This window comes from Cervus elaphus, chromosome 5 (genome assembly GCF_910594005.1).
Source record: "Cervus elaphus chromosome 5, mCerEla1.1, whole genome shotgun sequence".
NCBI classification, from domain to species: domain Eukaryota; kingdom Metazoa; phylum Chordata; class Mammalia; order Artiodactyla; family Cervidae; genus Cervus; species Cervus elaphus.
In genome coordinates this window covers 114,960,788-114,980,311 of record NC_057819.1, presented here as the reverse complement: position 1 = coordinate 114,980,311, position 19,524 = coordinate 114,960,788, and the positions used below count along the sequence as shown (strand labels likewise).

At 58.9% G+C, this 19,524-nt stretch overlaps 3 protein-coding genes across 9 annotated transcripts; 2 read left to right on the top strand and 1 right to left on the bottom strand.

Moving 5' to 3' along the window:
* Positions 1-59: 59 nt before the first annotated feature.
* On the top strand, positions 60-2,586 carry CCR10 (C-C motif chemokine receptor 10). Of its 3 annotated transcripts, none has more exons than XM_043904669.1 (2): positions 60-216; positions 1,365-2,586. In XM_043904669.1, exons 1-2 carry the CDS (start codon positions 193-195, stop codon positions 2,433-2,435), a joined length of 1,095 nt encoding a protein of 364 aa, XP_043760604.1. In that variant the 5' UTR covers positions 60-192; the 3' UTR covers positions 2,436-2,586. The 3 variants fall into 3 exon arrangements, with proteins under 3 accessions (XP_043760604.1, XP_043760603.1, XP_043760605.1); XM_043904668.1 differs by lacking the exon at positions 60-216 and adding an exon at positions 267-494; XM_043904670.1 differs by lacking the exon at positions 60-216 and adding an exon at positions 777-1,240.
* Positions 2,587-3,374: 788 nt separating this feature from the next.
* Positions 3,375-13,459, top strand: PLEKHH3 (pleckstrin homology, MyTH4 and FERM domain containing H3). Of its 5 annotated transcripts, none has more exons than XM_043904659.1 (13): positions 3,908-5,233; positions 7,216-7,271; positions 7,632-7,711; positions 7,809-8,000; positions 8,091-8,248; positions 8,361-8,481; positions 9,507-9,813; positions 10,408-10,615; positions 10,841-10,977; positions 11,259-11,391; positions 11,587-12,045; positions 12,335-12,526; positions 13,066-13,459. In XM_043904659.1, exons 1-13 carry the CDS (start codon positions 5,075-5,077, stop codon positions 13,237-13,239), a joined length of 2,376 nt encoding a protein of 791 aa, XP_043760594.1. In that variant the 5' UTR covers positions 3,908-5,074; the 3' UTR covers positions 13,240-13,459. The 5 variants fall into 5 exon arrangements, with proteins under 5 accessions (XP_043760597.1, XP_043760594.1, XP_043760596.1 ...); XM_043904660.1 differs by lacking the exon at positions 3,908-5,233 and adding an exon at positions 5,272-5,807 and having other exon boundaries at positions 10,841-10,968; XM_043904656.1 differs by lacking the exon at positions 3,908-5,233 and adding an exon at positions 5,273-5,807.
* A 941-nt stretch (positions 13,460-14,400) lies between these two features.
* On the bottom strand, positions 14,401-19,522 carry LOC122695136 (tubulin gamma-2 chain). The gene is made up of 11 exons (XM_043904667.1): positions 19,249-19,522; positions 18,811-18,923; positions 18,444-18,611; positions 18,074-18,142; positions 17,478-17,557; positions 16,854-16,980; positions 15,915-16,001; positions 15,668-15,817; positions 15,161-15,313; positions 14,916-15,077; positions 14,401-14,794 (listed from the first exon to the last, which is right to left on the bottom strand). Exons 1-11 carry the CDS (start codon positions 19,295-19,297, stop codon positions 14,597-14,599), a joined length of 1,356 nt encoding a protein of 451 aa, XP_043760602.1. The 5' UTR covers positions 19,298-19,522; the 3' UTR covers positions 14,401-14,596.
* Between the last annotated feature and the right edge of the window lie 2 nt (positions 19,523-19,524).

The window sequence follows — 19,524 nt, the reverse complement described above, 5'->3', positions numbered from 1 at the left end:
GAGACAGGGGCCGGCTAGGGGATCCTGGAAAATCCAAGAAAAGAGATGGAAAGGGAGGGTGCTTGGAGATAGGGAGAGGTGCAAGTAAAAAGAATCTAACATTTTCGGACAGCAAATTCTGCTCCAGGCACGCGTGCTAGGCACCTTCATCACCCTGTGAATTCTGCATTTTTACCTCACTTCATTTTGCAGATGAAAAACCTGAGGCTCAGAGAGGTAAAAAAAAAAAAAAAATTCTTCAGATCCCACATGTAGCTAGCAAATGATAATATTCCAAAACCCTTTCTTTTTCTACTGGCAAGGTAATGGGAGATTATTTTTTAGGAGGTAGAATACGAAAGTTAGGTAAAGAGGGCCCACAGACCCTCATCCTCACCTCCTCTCAGCCCTTCTCCCCGCCCCTTCCTTCCTGTCCCATTAGTTTATAACTTCTCTCGGTGGCTTTACCTCAGAAACCTGAGTAGCCAGAGATGGGGACTGAGCCAGCAGAACAGGTGGGAGTGGGGGCAGGGGGGAGGAAAGGGTTACAGGGAGGGAGGGTAAAGGTGAAGGGATGGGATTCCCCACCTGGCACCAGGTCTCTGCCTTCCTATGACCTACCTAGGATGCCTGGAACCCTCTGGGACCAGGGGCCCTCCAGATAGAAGGGGCTAGTAATGAGAGGCTGGGGTTGGGGGACACGACTGGGTATGAGAGGAAGGGTGAGCTGAATCTAGAGGTCTAAGGTCCCAACTGAGCCCAGAAAAGCTGAACTCCAACCTTTACATCATGAGTAGTTCAGTGAACCTTGTACTGGAAGCTTAGGGGTGGGGGTGAGGAGGAGAGAAGGGAAAGGAGAGCTAGAAAATGTTCTCCAGACCAAGCAAGGATTCCAGGGACCAAGTCTGAGGAAAAGTCTGCATGTGGGTGTTTTTCCAGGAGATGGCACTGCAAAGGAACGGAAGCTCTTAACATTTATTAATAATACAGACGCTGGGCCATCAGAGAGCACAGATGCTTCACATTCATTATCTTCCTTATTTCAAACAATCCTTGCTTCAAACCACCCCACCGGGAGAGCTGATTGGGATTTCTGATCTCCACATTACCTATTAGACAGCTGGAGAGCCAGAAAAGCAAATGATTTGCTCAAGGTCACCCAGGAAGCCGGATGTAGGGGCAGGAGGGGTGTGCCGGAAGTCAAGGCCTGTCGAGGATATGCTAGGAAGAGTTTGGAAAAGAGTTTATGTCTTCTCTCTGTGTACTGTACCATTGTACCTGGTCACACACGGGCTCCTAGCTTGGAATGCTTGTGTGGGAGGGGGAGGCGTGTGGTGGAGGCTTGTCTCATAAGGTCTCTCTTCTCTTTGTTTTGGCTTCCTCAGGTCTCCTGGGGCCCCTACTCTGGGGACGATGAGGAGGCATATTCGGTCGAGCCGTTGCCAGAACTCTGCTACAAGGCCGACGTCCAGGCCTTCAGTCGCGCCTTCCAACCCAGTGTCTCCCTGACGGTGGCTGCACTGGGTCTGGCCGGCAATGGCCTGGTCCTGGCCACTCATCTGGCAGCCCGACGTGCTGCCCGCTCGCCCACCTCCGCCCACCTGCTCCAACTGGCCCTGGCCGACCTTCTGCTGGCCCTGACCCTGCCCTTTGCCGCAGCCGGGGCTCTGCAGGGCTGGAGTCTGGGAAGTGCCACCTGCCGTGCCATCTCTGGCCTCTACTCGGCCTCCTTCCACGCTGGCTTCCTCTTTCTGGCCTGCATCAGCGCCGACCGCTACGTGGCCATTGCGCGGGCCCTCCCAGCTGGACCGAGGCCTTCGGCGTCGGGCCGTGCACACTTGGTCTCAGTCATCGTGTGGCTGTTGTCGCTGCTCCTGGCGTTACCCGCTCTCCTTTTCAGCCAGGATGGGCACCGGGAAGGCCAGCGGCGCTGCCGTCTCATCTTCCCCGAGGGCCTCACGCAGACGGTGAAAGGGGCGAGCGCCGTGGCGCAGGTGGTGCTGGGCTTCGCGCTGCCGCTGGGCGTCATGGCTGCCTGCTATGCGCTCCTGGGCCGCACGCTGCTGGCCACCAGGGGGCCCGAGCGCCGGCGCGCGCTGCGCGTCGTGGTGGCCCTAGTGGCGGCGTTCGTGGTGCTGCAGCTGCCCTACAGTCTCGCCCTGCTATTGGATACTGCCGACCTCCTGGCGGCCCGCGAGCGGAGCTGCCCCGCCAGCAAACGCAAGGATCTGGCACTGCTGGTGACCGGGGGGTTGGCCCTCGCCCGCTGCGGCCTCAACCCCGTGCTCTACGCCTTTTTGGGCCTGCGCTTCCGCCAGGACCTGCGGAGGCTGCTAAGGGGTGGGGGCTGCAGTCCAGGGCCTCATCCCGGCGGCGGCCGTTGCCCCCGCCGGCCCCGCCTTTCTTCCTGCTCTGCTCCCACTGAGACCAACAGTGTCTCCTCTTGGGACTACTAGGGCTTCGAATCAAGAGGACGGGGCGGCCTGAGGAAATGTTTCCAGGGAGAGTAGTGGGAAGGGGGAGTCGGTGGGGGGCACTGAGAAAGAGGTAGGGACCTAAGGAATTGCTTCTGTACTTTGGCACATTAAATAGACAACATGGAAATGAGATGCAACTCAACAACTGTTACTATTTTTGAGTCACCGGCTTGGAAGTGATTTGTAACAGGGCAGAAATGGTGGTTCCCCGCCCCCCCCCCCCCCAACTTCCAACTCTCCCGCTCTTGGCTCTGAGAGGAAGGCGCTGAGAGCCTGGGTGGGTGGGGGTGGGGGGCTCCTGAGCCTGCTAAAGCTCTAGACACTGACACCCACCCCTCCACTCTCACCGGGTCTCTGCCAGCAGAGGTAAGGTGGGAAAGTTGCCAGGCGAGGAGGGGTGGAGGTTCCTCCTGAAATAAAGAAGAGCTTTCTAACAACTAGAGTGCTATCCAGTAATGGCTGCCTTAGCAAGTACCGAGTTCCTGGCCTCTGGAATGCTCAGGCTGAGGCTGTCCGGGACTGTGTGTGCCTATGCCTGGTGTGGGGGTAGGAACGGGGCCAGGAGATTCCCGTTTTGGGTGTGCTTTTGGATTCAGTTACCACTCTACAGTCCCTTCTAAGGTTCTCTTTTGGAGAGAAAAAAGTAATCTAAAAAGTTGAGTCGGAGTTTTTCACCTTGGAGAAAATCCAAGGAGAGAATTCCAATTTGCAGATTTCCAAAGAGTGGTTATCACGGGTGAGGTGGGGGTGGGGTTGAAGCCATTCTCCGTCTTCCTTCGGGACAGGGTCAGAGGGAATGCACTGAGCCTGCTGGAAAGACAACGGAAAGAACTTCCCTGCAGGCAAGGACCTGGGATCCAGACAGGGAAAAGAGTATATGGTTTCCATCCCAAAGAAGTCTCAGCGCAGGCCTCTCTCATCTGGGGCGAGGACAAGGCTGGGATAGCCTCTAGAGACATTGATTCCCAGTCTTTGTTTTACATAGTCAAGACACGCAGAATGGTGTCCACGTGCACAACTCTCGCAGTTTAATATCCGGTCAGCAAAGCTGCCCTGACCACTGCAGCCAGGGGTCTGGGGACCCAGGGCAAGAAGGGCGGAGAGTGGCGGGGATGTCTCCAGAGAGGCGCTGGCCTGTCGTCCCTGCCCTGTCCCGCCCCGCCCAGCTCGGGCTAGCTTTCCTTCTCGGAGCCTCCGGGGGCTGAGACCAAGAAGCACGGCCTCCCGGGACCAGGATCCAGGGAAGGCCCGGAGATGGCGCCGATCCTCAAAGGGTCCAAGCCACTGGGGGCCAACCTGGAACCCTCCACCGGAGCTCGCGGGAATCGCCGCTGAGTCAGCAACGCACGCGCGCGCCCGCGGTCACTCTGGCCCCGCCCCTCTGGCCCCGCCCCGTCCGCTTAGAGCCTCGGTTAACCCCTTCCTACCCAGAACCGCAGGAACGTCGCCTGAGAAGCCTCCACTCCATTCGAAGACCACGGGATGCCCTAGAATCCCGTCACTCTACACTCCCAACTGGAGTTCAGTGAGTTGTGCGCTCTAAATTAGATTTTATTTCGGGCCCTGGACTGCACTTTCCCGGAGTCTCTGCCTCAGCTTCTACACCTCGAAAAGGTGACTCAGATCGAGGAATTGGACTCCATCCACGGACGGAAGGCTACACCTCTAGGACTGTGCCTGGTGCAGGTAGCTAAGGCTCTTTCCTTTCTTACGAACCCTGTGACGAGACAGCAGTCGGAGGGCAGCACTCGGAGCCTTCCTCTATGCCCTATGGGCACTTTGTTCTCCAAAGCTCTTGCCCAAGAGCGCTTTTAATTTGTTGGTTGGTAAGCCAAGAGTTAAAACAAGAGCTTGAAGGCGGGCTTCCGTGACATCACTAGCAGTTCGCGTCTGACCTCAGAGGCGGGGGCGTGGCTAACATCACTCTGCCCCCTCCCTCCCTATTCCCCGGCCCCTCCCCGCTGTCACCAAGCCAGGGGCACATGATGCAACCCGCCGCGGTTCAGAAGGTTGATTGGTGGCCGCGCCCGGCGCCAGGCACAGGGATTGGACAGAGGAGGCTGTGACGAAAACTGGACACAGCCCTGAAAAGAAGGGAGGAGAGAAAGAAGAGGGAGGGGGGCCCGAAGAGGAGGGGGTAGGGGAGGCGGGGTCCCGGCACTGTGCTCGCGCCCCTAGCGCGCCAGTCCCCGGGCTGCAGGGAGCGCAGCGCGCGCGGCCCGGGCTCCGGCCACCGGACGCTCTACCGGACACGACCCTCCTTGGAGCTTGGACAACTGCCCACCTCGGACACTGCACCGGACACTGCCCCCCACAGGGCTGGACACTACAACGGACACTACTTCCCAGCTCCGGACATTGCTCCCTCTCCCCCACCCCCAGCCCTGGACGCTTCCCCCCCTCCCCCTCCGGGGGCCCAGACTCCGAGCCCCCTGCAGGCTCCAGCTAGCGACCCTTTGCACCCCAGCGCCAGACACCACCTCCTCCCAGTCCCCCACTCCCTTTCCCTCCTCCCGCCTCATCTTTCTCCTGCTCTGGTCGGAGCCCCGCCAGTTTCTCCGACCCCCTGCAGCTCGGCCTCGGCTGCCCGCGCCCCCATCCCGCGGCTGCTCGCCCGGATGCCTCTCCCCGGGGGATTGTGGTGGCTCCTCTGCTGCCGTCGAGGCTTTACTCTTCTGCACCGGGACTACGGGGACGGCGAGCTTAGCGGGGACGGGGACGAAGACGAGGACGAGACCTTTGAGCTACGGACCCCGAGTCCAGCGGGCGGCGGGAGGGTAAGTCCCCGGGGGGTTTGGAGTCTTGTCTCAACCCCTCTCACTACAGCCGGCCGTCAAGCCTAATCCTGGTTCAGACGCCAGCAAACGCCGTGTGGACTGGGGTCTCAGGAGACGTTTTTGCCTGGGGGCCCGAAGCCCCCGAGAGCTCCAGCAGCAGCCCGCCTTGGGATGTGCCTGTGGGCCTCGCGCAGCACGCTGGGCGCTGTCCACCTGCTGGGGGCCCTGAGGCAGGGGAGGTGTCACGCCTGGCCCGACCTGGCCGTGCCTCTCCCTTCCCCGCCGGGCCCGCGTCCCATCCCGTCTCCTTCCGCCTCCGCCAGCGCCGAGGAATGTGGCGAGGCCGGCTGGGCAGCTCGGACGCCTGGGTCCGCTCCGCTCCCAGTTCACGAGCGCAGGGCGCTGGGGCCAGATGCGGGAGTTCCCGCCGCAGGAACCTGGGCGAGGGGAAGCAGGTATCCTCAGATTGGGGTCCGTGGCGGGGGCTCCATGGAGAGGGAGCTGGGGGCCACAGCTCTCCGAGGACCCCTCATCGTTACCCTGGCAGTCAGGACAGAAGTCTCCGCCCTTCTTGGTGAGGCTCCTCGGGAATCCCTGAGGGAATGGTGAGAGACACTCGGCTCTGGGGTTTCGTCGATTCTTGCCGTGGGGAAACTGAGGCTCTACTGATGTGGGGGAGGATCATCCCCTTACGTCCCGTCTCTGATGCCCCTACACCCCAGGCACCAGACTTCGGGCAGCCAGACTCTGTGCTGTGGCCTGGGTCAGGCTCCCATCCCCCGCCCAGGGGTCCCCAGCAGGCCCAGTGGCTCATTGCCCGGGTGGGGCGGGCTGCGCCGCTGGGGCCGGCGCCAGCACCTGGCGGAGGCGGAGGGCGGATAAATATAGAGGGGGGGGAGGGAGGGAAGGAGGGGACTGCGATTAGGGTAGTTGGTCTAAGAGAGGGGTCAGCACCTGCCCCTACGGTGGTGTGGCTGAGAGCCCCTCTTGGCCCCACCAGAAAATAAGAGGACCTGTGCCCCCTGAAGGCACAGGACCCAGGCATCCCCAAGCTTCCAGCCTCGGCAGGGTCGGCTTTGTGAACCACTGCCATTGCGTCCCTCATGCTCCACCTCCACCCCCTCCCCCCAGAGCTTGGGGACAGGTGTCCCTGGTCCCCCTCCCCCCGCCTCCTGGCTTTAGCTGCCTGGTCGCAATGGGACCCTGGCACAGTTCCTGCCTGACCTGGCTCCTGGATGGGTTTTCAGCCTCTCTTAGACCCCAATCTACAGTAGAAGTTCCAGGGCAGGAAGGTGGGATGGGGGAGGGAGGGCAAAATCCTGGACTATACTCTCCATGCATGGTATTCTTCAGCCTGGCCTGAGCCCCAGCAAAAGGGCAGGGTCTCTACCTACGACTGAGTTTCAGCGGTGTCTGTGGGAGAGGATAAGACGCTCTTGAAGAAACTCCTATACTGAAAGGGTTCCTCTTCCCTTCATTCACCTCCATGCCTACCACCTGCCTGCCAGCCTGAATGCCCACCAGCCAAAGAAGGGAAAATGGGGGGGGGGTGACTTCGAGTCTGCCAGAGCAAGAAAGGACTTCACCCACCACTCCCTTTTCAAAGATTGGGAAGCTAAGACCCAAAGACTCGAAGGGGCTTGCCCAGGTTCCACAGCGAGTTTCTGACTGGAATTAATGGTTGAGCTGGTATTAGAACCCTGGTCTCCTGACTCTGCCGGGTGCCTTTCCTACTCTTCCCCAACCCGACTGCCTCTTGAATCAGAGACAAGGCGAGAGTCTTGGCTTCTTAGCTTGGGTTGTTGGATAGAGACTGGTGGAAGGGGCAAGTCCAGTGGCTTCAACTCGCTGGGTCACAGTCACAGTCACCACCCCACGCCTTGATTCCTCAATCCCCTGAGCTGTGCTGTCCCAGAGCAGAAGCCACTGGCATCCTACAAGGAGGGTTCTGAGCCTGAGGGCTGCCCTGCCTGTTTCCCCAGGGCCCCCTAGATGTGACGCTGACTCAGCCTATGCGGAGTGGGCCAGTTTCAGACAGGTGAGCCCAGCCCCTGCAGTCCCATGGTCTGGAGACCCCAGCCGGTCCCTGGGACCCCCATCCTCTCCTTCTTCCCTCATGTGGTTGTGCAATAAGGGAGAGGCCTTATGCCGGACGCTGTGGTTTGGCCAGGGTCCCGGGGGGCGGTCCGGCTGGGGGCGCGGGGAGGAAGGGGGGGTCCAGGCTATTTCTGGTTCGAGGTCAGAATGGCCCAGCGGTTCCCACAGCCTGGGGGAGGGGTGCCCAGCCCGGGAGTAGGCACCCCTCGCAGCCTGCCTGGGGAGCCCTTAGAGAAGAGCCTCCTGGAGGCGGGGTGCGGGACCGGCAGGCTTGCCCAACCCTCGCTCCCCTCTTGCCCAGGCTGCAAAGCTGGGAGGAGACGCGGAGCCTCATCCCGGAGAAGGGGCCGTCTGAAGACGACCCAGATGTCGTCGTGAAAGGTGGGGATCCACCTCATACGCTCTAGAGGCCCCATCCCAACCCTCCAAGGGATGCTGTCTTATCCTGCTGATCCCCCTTCCTGCCTTCTCCCCGAAGGTTGGCTGTACCGCGAGCCCCGCGGAGGAGGGGCGCGGCCCTGGTTGCCCCCGCGCCGAGCCTGGTTCGTGCTCACGCGGGACTCCCTGGACCAGTTCAGCAGCAGCGGGAAGGGGGCGAGGCGGCTCGGGAGCCTCGTGCTTACCAGCCTGTGCTCGGTGTCCGGCCCTGAGCGCAGGCCCAAGGAGACTGGTGAGACCTCCTGGGGATTCTCCTACCTCCCCAGGCAGCTGCCCCAGCCAGCCCTGATTGCCTGCCCCCCGCGGCCTCTCTTTCCCCCAGGTCTGTGGTCAGTGACCGTGTCTGGCCGGAAGCACAGCGTTCGGCTCTGCTCACCTCGCCAGTCGGAGGCAGAGCGCTGGGGGGTGGCGCTGCGGGAGGTGATCGCCTCCAAGGCGCCTCTGGAGACCCCCACCCAGCTGCTGCTCAGGGACATTCAGGTGCGAGGGAGAGAACTCCATGGAGAAAGAGGAGGGTGATGGACCCATAAGCTTTCCAGCTTCACGGGGGAGCTCCCTTCTCCATCACTGAGATCATTTCTCTGGCCTCTAGGAGAGTCGTGGGGACCCAGAAGCCGTGGCCCTTATTTACAGAAGAAACCCGATTCTGAGGCACACCAGTGGAGCCCTGTATGCCCCACTCCTGCCTCTGCCGTACGGAGTCAGTACCCCAGGTGAGTGGTGCCATGGCCCAAGTCCCTGCGATGGGGTCTACTTGATAGGGACCTAGGAGTCCTCAGAGGACTAGCCCCTAGCCCCTCATTTTTCAAAGGATGAAGATGAAACAAGAAGTGGAGCAGACTGATACCCAGGGTAGAGGGGGAGGGAAGCCAGCACAGAAAGTAAAGACCCCCTTTGACTGACTACCTTCTCTTTGGGTCTCATTCTGACTACCGATGTCCCTTCACTCACGGGCTTTTACACTCTCTCTCTTGTTCTTTCATTATGCTCTCAACACCATGACAGACTTCCTTTACAAGTGGTGGAAAAGCCACCACCTCAGGAGAATGTGCTGGCCTCATTTAGCTACACTTCTCCCCAAAAGGGTATAATGACAGGCCCAGGTTCTCAAGCTAGAGGAATAAGGGGAGCTGGAGAAGAACCTTGGTTTTCTGACTCTCAGTCCAGCCTGTTTTCTGGCCCACAGTGATGACTCTCAGTACCTAATTACAGCATCCACGGTTTGACTCTGTGTCCTTTAGTCTATCCCTCCAAGTTACTAGGGCTTCCCTGGTGGCTCAGGTGGTAAAGAATCCACCTGCAAAAACAACCTGGGTTTGATCCCTGGGTCTCGAAGATCCCCTGGAGAAGGGAACGGCTACCCACTCCAGTATTCTTGCCTGGAGAATTCTATGGACAGAGGAGCCTGGCAGGCTACAGTCCATGGAGGAAGCAAAGAGTCACTACATGGAGAAGCAAAGTTACACGACTGAGCGACTAACACTTTTTCCCAAGTTACTAACTTGAAGCCTAGCCTTAGTGGGTCTAGAGGGGGAGATTCCTGGGAGGCAGAGGTTGAATTTGGCTCCGTGGGGACCATTGCTTTCCCTTCACTCTTCCTGTCCTTCGCACTCTCCCCCTCCTTGCCACCCCTGTCCCCTTGTACTCCCTCTGACCTTCCGGCGGTTCACACCTTCCTCCCAGGGCCCATCTTTGTTTCCCCTCTCCAAACCGTCCCTCCGCCCCCACCCTCCCTCAGGTCCCGGCTACGCGCCCTTGCGCGAGGAGGCCGTGAGGCTGTTCCTGGCGCTGCAGGCCCTGGAGGGGGCGCGGCGCCCCGGGCCCCTGATGCAGGGTGTGCTCCAGACCTGCCGGGACTTGCCCGCGCTCCGAGACGAACTCTTCCTGCAGCTGGCTAAGCAGACCTCGGGCCCCGCGGGGCCCCCCGGGCCGCCAGCTACCCAAGACCCCGCGACCCTGCGGTACTGGCAGCTCCTCACTTGCATGAGCTGCACTTTCCGGCCGGGGGGAGCCGTACGGGGACACCTCCTCGGGCATCTGGAGAGGTGAGAGGGGAGGCGTGGGGGTAAAGCCAAGGCGAGGGAGCGGAGGGAGCTGGGAAAGAATGGCAGGCCATTCCAAAGGGTTTGGCAGATGGAGAACTTGGACCCAGAGAAGGGAAGGACTTGCCCAAGGTCAGGGCCGCTGCTCCAGAGCGCAGTGCCTTTGTGGGAATCACAATTTCATACCCCACTTGCCGGCGGAGGAATTACAAAAAAGGCTCCCACTTTGGGCAGAAGAATTATTAAAAGGCTGTTTTTCCTCGGGGCTGATGCAGTCCAGTGCCAGGACTTTAAGGTTGGAAGGCAGAATGCGGCTGGAGTTTGGATTTCAACCCAAAGGAGGAGCATGGAAATTTTGGGAAGTGGGAGGGGGCAGATAGGCTGCCAAGGGCCTTAGAAAGTAATTCCGCTCCTTACAGAGCATGGGGGTGGGGTGGTGGTTAGATTCAGAACAGCTGGTGGTGCTGCCTTCAAGGAACTTAGAGTTGGAGGGGAGGGAATCGGGCGAGGTGAAATAAAGTCTGAGTTAAAAAGGCAATAGGGAGGAAGAGAAGAAAAGTCCTGGGAGCATTAACCCTCCAGTTCTCCCTAATCCAGGACTGAACAGGCGCTCCCGGACTCGGAACTGGCGGAATATGCGCGCTTCATACGGAGAGCGCTGGGCCGGACGCGCGGCCGGGAGCTAGTGCCATCGCTGGCCGAGATTTCCGCGCTGAGCCGACGGCAGGAGTTGTTGTGCACCGTGCACTGTCCGGGGGCTGGTGCCTGCCCTGTGGCCATAGACTCCCACACCACGGCGGGAGAGGTAAGACCAGAGAGGACCCCGGAAACCGAAGCCTCCCAGCGTCCAGTGCCTGGGGTGCCTGGACCCCAGGTTTGCCCGAGTCTGAGAGTCATCAGTTGGGTAAGGGCTGCGTGTGGCGGGACTAAGAGACCTGAAAGATCCCTCCAGTTGAACCCTTCCAGAAGTACTGGCAGGCCCCCTGCGCGGTCTGAGCCTGACTTTCCTCTTATGCTCCCTGCCTTGCAGGTGGCTCGAGAGCTGGTGGGGCGGCTGGGCTTGACCCGGAGCCGTAATACATTCGCGCTGTACGAGCAGCGAGGGGCGCAGGAGCGAGCCCTGGCCGGGGGGACTCTCGTGGCCGACGTGCTCACCAGGTTTGAGAAGTAAATGTCCAGCCCCAGCCCTGCTCTCCGTTAGCCCATTGGCCTCTCCGCTTCGATCCATCCCTAAGTAAACGTTTACCGAGCGCTGGCCTCCGCACGGTGAAGTTCACAGGCGGATTCCTGCCCGCCGGCGGTTTGCAGTCGGGCTTCCAGGCTCGCCTCCGCGGTCCACTCAGCCCGGGCGGGCCCCGCCCCCAAACACCTGGCCTCGCCTCTTTCCCCTGGGCAGCGCCTTCGGGGCCCTGCTACCCGGCCGTATCGCTCCCTTCTTTTTTCTGCAGCTTGGCGGCGGAGGAAGCCGGGCTGGAGGACCCGCCGGACACCGGTTGGAGACTGTGTCTGCGTCTTCACGGACCTCTGCACCCTGAGGGGCTGTCCCCAGATGGTCACGAACTGCCCTTCCTCTTTGAGCAAGTGAGGCTCTCCTGTACTCATGCCCGGGGGAGACCCCCCTAGCCTGAACCCCTTCCTTTCTGGGCCTTCGCTTTTCGTCGTTATGACAACCCCGGGGGAGGCGGTGCTCCAACCCAGACCTACAGTTCGGTTCCCCGAGGTGTCTTCGCGACGGTACCCGCGACTCCTGTGCTGATGCCCGCTGCCTCCCCGTAGGCTCACGCTCTGCTGCTGCGTGGCCGGCCACCCCCGCCCGACGACACGCTGCGCGCCTTGGCGGCGCTGCGGCTGCAGAGCCTGCACCCGGACTTCTCCCCGCGGGCGCCTCTGCCGCGCCTGGATCGCTTGCTCCCCACCCCGGCCCGGCCGCGTGAAGATCCTCCCCGCCCGCTGCCCAGGCCTCCCCATTCCGCCGCCCTGCTGGCCGGGGCGATCTGGAGCCCGAGCCTGGCCAAGAGGCGGGCGGAGCGGGCCCGGCACGGCGGGGCCGGCCGCACCGCGGGAAGCGTGGCCCGCGAGGGAGGAGGTGGCGCCGGCAGGGCGGCTGCTGTGCTGGGAGGCTGGAAGCGGCTACGGGGCATGGGCCGAGCTGAGGCCATGGCTGCCTACCTGGCTCTGGCGGCGCAGTGTCCAGGGTTCGGCGCTGCTCGGTATGACGTTCTGGAGCTGAGCACGGTGAGGGGGAGAAGGGAGAGGGGGACTCTGGTGGCCCAAGCCCCACACCTTTGCCCCAGAGCCACAGGCCCCCGCTGTGGGTCACTGTGCTCCCTACACCCAGCACAGCTGCCCATCTCAAAGCCCAGGAGTCACTGTCCCTGACGCCCTCACTCTCTGGAGCTGTGGATCATGTTGGGGGGGCGGGGACCAGGAAACGTCTTGCTCACAGCCATCTCCCTCCACCAAAAATAATGCAGCAGGGTCCCCTCTTTCCACCCTGACTCTGCCTGTCTGTCCACCTATGCAGGAGCCTGGTGGGGGCGCTCCACAGAAGCTATGCCTGGGCCTGGGAGCCAAGGCCATGTCCCTCTCGCGGCCCGGTGAGACAGAGCCCATCCACAGCGTCAGCTATGGCCGTGTGGCCGCCTGCCAGCTAATGGGCCCCCACACCCTGGCCTTGAGGGTGGGAGAGAGCCAGCTCCTCCTGCAGAGTCCCCAGGTGAGTGGGAAGAGGGTGTAGAAGGAGGAAAGGAGGGAGAGGGTGTTAAGAAACATTTATGAAACATTGAGCATGGGCCAGGCACAGCTCTAGACCTTAGGGATCCCGCAGTGATCAAAGACAAACTCAAGGAGCTTGAGTTAGTACCGGCCATCAGACACTAAACAAGGAATCAAAGACTGTTAAAGATAGTGACAGATGCTATGAAGGAAAGGGTAGTGAGACACGAAGTGACTGGAGGGGATCAAAACATTAGATAGGATGGTCAGGAAAAGCTACTCAACACCACCCAAAGGGAGATCCTGGGACACAGCTTTCCAGGCAGAGGGACCTGCCAGGGCAAAGGTCCCGAGATGAGACTCGCCTTAGGATAACAGAGGAGCAGAAGTGTGATAGGCACAGAGTGAGGGAGAGTGGTGATGAGGAAGGAAAGGTTGAGGAGGGCAGCTCACAAGGCCTTGGGAAGGAGCCTGGGTGGAGGATGAGACAAAGGAGAACTCATTGGCCCCTTTTGTACTCTGACCTCTGCCCTCTCTTAGGTGGAAGAGATCGTGCAGCTGGTGAATGCCTACTTGGCCAACCCCTCCCCCGAGAGGCCCAGCAGCAGCCCTCCTCCATGCCAAGACCTGCCAGACACCTCCCCTCCCAGCCAGCACCCGGGCCTGGACGAGCCCCAGGGACAGTCTGGCTGTTTGGGGCAGCTGCAGGACTGAGCTTGCCAAGAGGTCACGACCTCCCTCTTGCCTCCAGCCTGGATCTGGACTACTCTGAGATTTCAGGGAACCATGGACCCTTTTGGCCCTGCAGGGACAGGGCATACCCCACATGCAAGGGCTGCAATGGGTGCAGACAATTTTCTAGTTTGTTTCTTAATTTATTTGTAGAAGAGAAGCAAAAAAAAAAAAAAAAAAAAAATTCCTTATTTACACAAACCCTTCCTGTGGGAGTGTTGTCAGTGGGACAAGTTGGAGCCCCAGAGCTCAGAGCTCCACCCCCAGGGACGCCCACACTCCCAGGCTTTTACCAGCACTGAGAGGAGTCTGAACACCGCGGGGCTCCACCCTCCTTGACCTTCTAGATTTAACCTCCTCGTAGCCAGTATGCTGCCCTAGGGTGGTAGGTGGGGCAGACAAGAGGGCAGTTTTGGAAGCTGGCAATTACTCATCCTTCTTCCATTGAGTGGCATGGGGGTGGCCTCTTGGCGTCCCTGAGGCCCGAGGGCAGTGAGTCACCAGGACTGGCACTACCCAGTCCTACCCTGCTGTCCAGCTTCTGGGTCTTAGCTGGGACTATCTTTAATGTGCCTACTGCTTTGGGCCTGGAACAGAAGAAGCCTGGAGCAGGATCAGACCCAAGAACTTCTCTGGCAGACAATGAATTGATCGGGATGGGCTCAACTTTACTCCTGAGCTGTTAACTGCTTTATCAGATCGAGCTGAATTGGGTTAACTCCTGAGGATCTAAATGCCTTGGGCCTGGGAATCCAGAGTCTTGGCTTTCTTGACTTGCTCAGAATGCTGCAGGCCTTCTTTTAGCAGCCTCCACAGCCTCTGCCCTGAGTGGAGGAGGCTGGGGCAATATGAGCTATGTATCTCCACCCTCGGGCAGGACCTTAGGCACAGAGGAGACAGCAGACATCAGTAACACTCTGTAGTCTTGAGAGTAGGACTGACTCCAGTAAAACAGCCTGGTTCTAGGCAGGGATGCTCATGGAAACAATGGACACAGATTGGGACCACCTGGTAAGACTAGAGCAGGTAAAGCCTACCCTACCAACACATGCCTGGGAACTGCGAGGCACCACGGAGATCCTTTCATTGTCCCCCATATTCACCTACCAAGGCCTGACAGTTATTCACAGACCAAGGCCTGACTATATTCACAACTAAGCTTTATTACTTTATTAGAGCTAAATAAGCATATCAAGGGTGATGTCACCAAAAGGAAGAAGCAAGGCCCACTCTTGGGTTGGAGAAGAATCTAGAACCTTGTTGGTGAGGGGAATTTGGACCAGAGGAACCAAGTATGATGGGGCGGTGCTTACTGTCCAGAGGGTGCAGTAGGGAGGACTCACTGCTCCTGGGTGCCCCAGGAGATGTAGTCTGGTCGAGTGGCTGCATGGTACTCATCAATCAGCTCCTGCACAACCTCCCTGGACCTGTCCAGCTCGTCAAAGTTCTCCTTAAAGATGTCCTCCTTCCGGAACTGTTCCAGGAAGGCCTCCCGCTTCCGCAGCTTGTCATACTGCTGGCAGGAACTTTCAAAGAGCTGAAAGAGATAAAAGTCTCCAGGATGGGAGCCAGGGGGAGACAGGGGGGTGGACTGGATCTGGTGGAGAATGATGAAGGTGGAAAAGAGGGGCCAAAGCAGACCAGGCAGCCAGGCTCACCGAGGAGATGCTGGTGTGGTTGGCCATCATGAGCCCACTGACCCTGTGGGCAGAAGGCAGGTAGGGAGACTTCCTAGACAGGGCCACCTGGATGCTGGCGGGGCCCCACGGGATGAAGTTAGCCAGTTTCCGTTCCCGGATCCTCTGCAAGCTCTTGTGGACCTGGGGTGGGCACAGGGATGGTGGTGGTAGCCTCTCCTCTACCCCTGTGGGCTCCGGAGGTAGAACGAAGGGGCCTCACCCACCTGGGTGGGGTCCACCTCCCCCTGGATGATGTTGAGGATGGCGATGTAGCAGTGGTTGGTCTGGCGATCCCGACCTGTGGACACCATCACGTTCTTGGGCTGCAGCAGTCGCCTCATGACATCCAGGACTGTGGTCTTCCTCACGCTGGCCACCTGAGGGGAGAGGGGCCACAGGGCAGCCCGGTACTCAGAGTAAAGTCAAGAGACACATGGACAGAGAGCACGAGGTGACGCACAGCCCCATCAGATGCGGGGGAGCCTGGTCTCTCTGGAGAGTGTCCTTAGATTCAGGTCCTCACTGAGGGATCAGAGATCTCAGTCCCCCAGAGCTCAGCTAACTCATGTCCTTGTGCAGGAGCATCAGCAGACCCCGTACAGCCCCGGCCCTGCAGGGTGCCACAGGCAGGGGGAGAGGAGAGCGAGTCAGCCAGCAAGCAGGGCCTCCGGGTGCAGCCGAGAGAAGGGAAAGGCTGGTCAGGGCCTGCTGGGCCCGAGGGCTGCTCTTACCGACTGGTCCGTGGTGAGGGGCGTGTAACCCGTCATGAGGAAGTGGAGCCGTGGCGTGGGGATGAGCGAGGCGATGAGGCCGATGAGGTCGTTGTTCATGTAGCCGGGGTAGCGCAGGGTGGTGGTGCTGGCTGACATGATGGTGGACACCTGGGGACAGGGTGCCGGGTCACGGGCCTTGTCCTGGGGGCCTCCCTTCCCTAGATGGTGCTTCGGGAAGGAGGGAGTCCAGGAGTGGGGGGCTCACCAGCTGGTTGATCTGGGAGAACGAGGGATTCTGGATGTGCAGGCGGTCTGTGGCAATCCGGTTCAGGGCCGTGTTGTCCAGCACCACCTGGGGGGACAGAAGAGGGTCACAGCACCTTTTTGAGGAGAAAGGGGGCAGAGAAATAGGTTATTAGCTTAGTCCCCCTCTACACTCCAAAACTAGGAAGCAGGTATATTCATTTAAAGGGCAAGTACTGTCTCTGGGGCATCAAGAGACACTTTTCTACCATCCAGTGCATTAGAGAAATATTTGACTGTCCAACATGTGCCATGCATGGTACCTGGCTCTGGAGAAACCATAGAGAGTAAAACAAGCATGGTCTTCCCCCTCACCAGGTCTATAGTCTAGAGCAGCGGTCCCCAACTTTACCAGTTTCATGGAAGACGATTTTTCCATGGACCGGGGTAGGAGTGGGGTTTCAGAATGATTCAAGTGCATTACATTTATTGTGCACTTTATTTCTATTATTGTTACATCAGCTTCACCTCAGATCATCAGGCATTAGATCCCAGAGGTTGGGGACCCCTGGTCTAGAGAAGGGAGAGTGGCATTGAATACAAAACAACAGAAAAGTATAGCTATGCCTGAAATAAGCACAAAGGAATTTGACCTTGTCTGGGTGGTCAGGGAAGGTTTTGCTAAGAAAGTAACCATTAGGCTGAGAGTGGAAACATGAGTAGGTATTAAATAGGCTAAGTGGAGACATGTGGGAGGGGGGTGTTACTTTGTTGAGAGTCCTGCTACCTAAAGGAACTATGAGAAGCTTGGGGTCAGGTTCTTACTTCATACTTTGGGCCACCAGGTATGGCTTTGTTGGTTGTCTGTTCTCTGGGCAAGGGCTTGGGAAGGGCAGAGTGTAGGTGTCTCACTGGTTTGGGGAGGTAGGCCAAAGGCCCCACTTCCTCCTCCCATGCTCACCACACAGTCGGCGTTCTGGGTCAGCCTCTTGAGTGTGAGCAGTGAGTTGTAGGGCTGGACCACCACATCGCTCATCTCATCCTGATTGGGAAACACTGAGTATGTCTGTACCAGCTTCTTGGGGTACCTGGGGGTGAGGAAGAGGGAAACGGGAAGGTAGCAGAGTGAATTGCAAGGACTCTCATCACTGCCTCTCTTTGTCTTCTCCAGGGATAACGGGGGCCAATCCTTTCCAAGTGCCACCAAGGTCTTAAACAAAAGGAGTGAGGGCAGAACTGACTTGCTCAGAATGCTGCAGGCCTTCTTTTAGCAGCCTCCACAGCCTCTGCCCTGAGTGGAGGAGGCTGGGGCAATATGAGCAATGTATCTCCCAGAAGCCAAAAAAGATAAACCTGAAGCATCAAACCTCCCTCCCTCCTAGGTCCTCTCCCCCACCTATGCAGACTCCCTGTTTCCTGAGAGTTATTGCTTCCAAGATGCTCCCTGGGAGGCCAGGCTCTGTTCCTACTTATAACTGAAGGGCGGTAGGAATAGGGCTTTCAGTCCAAAAGAAAAAAGTGACAAAAAAAAAAGACATTACCCAGGGAAACAGAGCTAATGCCCTCTTTCCAAACACAGGCTTACCTGTCATTCAATCGCTCCAAGAGGTAGGAGCCCAGGCCAGAACCGGTCCCCCCAGCGATGGAATGACACAGCACAAAGCCCTGAAGGGGGAGGAATGGAGAGGCAGTCTCCAGGGATCTGGGGGAGAGACTTCAGGCTTGTCTCATGGCCCACTCCCAACCCGCTCAAGTCTCAGGGCTTCCTGTATATCCATCCAGTGTGAGGCTCCTTGAGAAAGAAGGAGCTGATGCCATCCAGATTAGGATCTTCTTGAGGACACAGACTGTACCTTATTTACTTCACCATCTCACATCTGATACTTAATGAAAGAGTTATGAATTGAATTGCCCCATCACACATCTGATCAGGCTCTTTGTGACCCCATGGACGGACTGTAGCCCACCAGGATCCTCTGTCCATGGAATTTTCCAGGCAACAATGCTGGAGTGGGTTGCCATTCCTTTCTGCAGGGATCTTCACGACCCAGGGATTTGAACCCAGGTCTCCTGCATTGCAGGCTGATTGCTTATCCTGAGCCACCAGGGAGGCTACCTCTTGACTTTCCCCAGCACTTTTCAGCTTCCTCGCTCCTCTCCCCTAAAGGGGCAGAACCTCACCTCTAGGCTGTCACTTCCATCTGCTTCTCGGTCTATGATGTCAAAGATGTCTTCATGGATTTTCTCACCCTGTATAGAGACATGAGGAAGGCAGAGACATCTATAGAGACGTGAGGATGATGTTTCTGGAGAGCATTTCTTTTCAGCACCAGTAACTCTACCTTGGGACACTGCTGATGCCTCAAGCAGAGCCCCAACTGTGGCCCTCACCCCAGAAATGCTACTTTGCATAAACTTCTCTGTGTCTGTCCCTCTTATCAGGGTAGTCCCTTGTCTCTTACTGTCAGTATGGTCTAATCACCAGACTGCTTGTGCTTGCCTTACCCCAGGAAGGGAACATCAAGAGTCTCTGGGATGGCCACCTGGATACCTGGGAGAATCCGCTGGCCCAGTTGTTGCCAGCTCCTCCTCCATGCTCTGACAAGTATATGTTCTCTGGGTTGTAGAGCTTGGCATAGGGGGAGTTGAGGATGGAGTGGATCACCCTGGGCTCCAGGTCCAGTAGCACTGCCCTCGGGATGTAGTGCTCATCATCCGCCTGTCAAGAGGAGTCCAGGATGGGCCCAATCAGCTAGGGCCTGCCCAGTCCTCCAGTCCTCCCAACTCCGGCTCCTGCCTGCCCTCCTCCTTCAAACCAGCTGCCCTGGCTTCTCTGCCCAGTGGGTTTCCCAGTACCCAAACCCTTCCCTTCAGGCCTCCTGGGCCATTGCCAACCCTGGCTAAGTCGCTGGCAGCACCTGGTAGAAAAAGACGTCCTTGCGATCAGTGCCCTCGGTGGCGAACTCCTCCACGATTCCCTCGGGGCTGATACCATGCTCGGCACACAGCTGTTTCCAGAACTCGAACCCAACTGGGGGATGGGGAGAGACGCCTGGGTCTGCTAAAGCCCTCTAGCAGAGGGCTCTCGGGAGCCCAGGGTGAGGCTCAGACAGTCTCACACATTCAAGGGTGGGCCCAAGACGCCCGGGTCTGGGAGCTGTGACAGCTCAGGGTTAGAGGCATGTCTCTCGTTCTGAGTGTCTGAGACCTGGTTCATCATGCGCAGTAGGGCAGGGGGTTTATGGGAGGGAAGCGGGGCGGGGGTGGGGTGGTGGTGCTGGAGGATGCCAAGCACTCGGGTGGGACCCGAAGGGGCAGAACCGGAGACTAGCTGGGCCCGGCTCTCATTCGCTCACTCTGGTTGCCGCACTGGCCCAGCTGCAGGGTGATGATCTCCCGGGGCATCGCTCTTCAGATGAGGCCGCGCCAGCCTGGCCAGGCCCGGCGGGAGTCACGGCAGGGACAAATGCCTGGCAGCTGGGCGCGCAGGACGTGGGGAGCGCGCGCTCTCTTCTGCTTTTGACGCGGATGCTCGGTCTGCGCGTGTGCAGTGCGGGCCTCCTCTCGGCCGGCGGCCCGGGAGCCCAACCTGGGCATCATTTTCCCCCCACAGCAGTTGCAGCTGGAATTCC

Coding starts and splice junctions, on each gene's coding strand:
- LOC122695136 (XM_043904667.1), bottom strand. CDS start 19,297: ATGCCCCGGGAGATCATCACCCTGCAGCTGGGCCAGTGCGGCAACCAG. Junction 18,612..18,810: donor AGGACGTCTTTTTCTACCAG/GTGCTGCCAGCG, acceptor TCCTCTTGACAG/GCGGATGATGAGCACTACAT. Junction 14,795..14,915: donor ACCACACCAGCATCTCCTCG/GTGAGCCTGGCT, acceptor TATCTCTTTCAG/CTCTTTGAAAGTTCCTGCCA.
- PLEKHH3 (XM_043904656.1), top strand. CDS start 5,646: ATGCGGGAGTTCCCGCCGCAGGAACCTGGGCGAGGGGAAGCAGGTATC. Junction 8,001..8,090: donor GCGCAGGCCCAAGGAGACTG/GTGAGACCTCCT, acceptor TCTTTCCCCCAG/GTCTGTGGTCAGTGACCGTG. Junction 12,046..12,334: donor ACGTTCTGGAGCTGAGCACG/GTGAGGGGGAGA, acceptor CCACCTATGCAG/GAGCCTGGTGGGGGCGCTCC.
- CCR10 (XM_043904669.1), top strand. CDS start 193: ATGAAAAACCTGAGGCTCAGAGAG. Junction 217..1,364: donor AAAACCTGAGGCTCAGAGAG/GTAAAAAAAAAA, acceptor TGGCTTCCTCAG/GTCTCCTGGGGCCCCTACTC.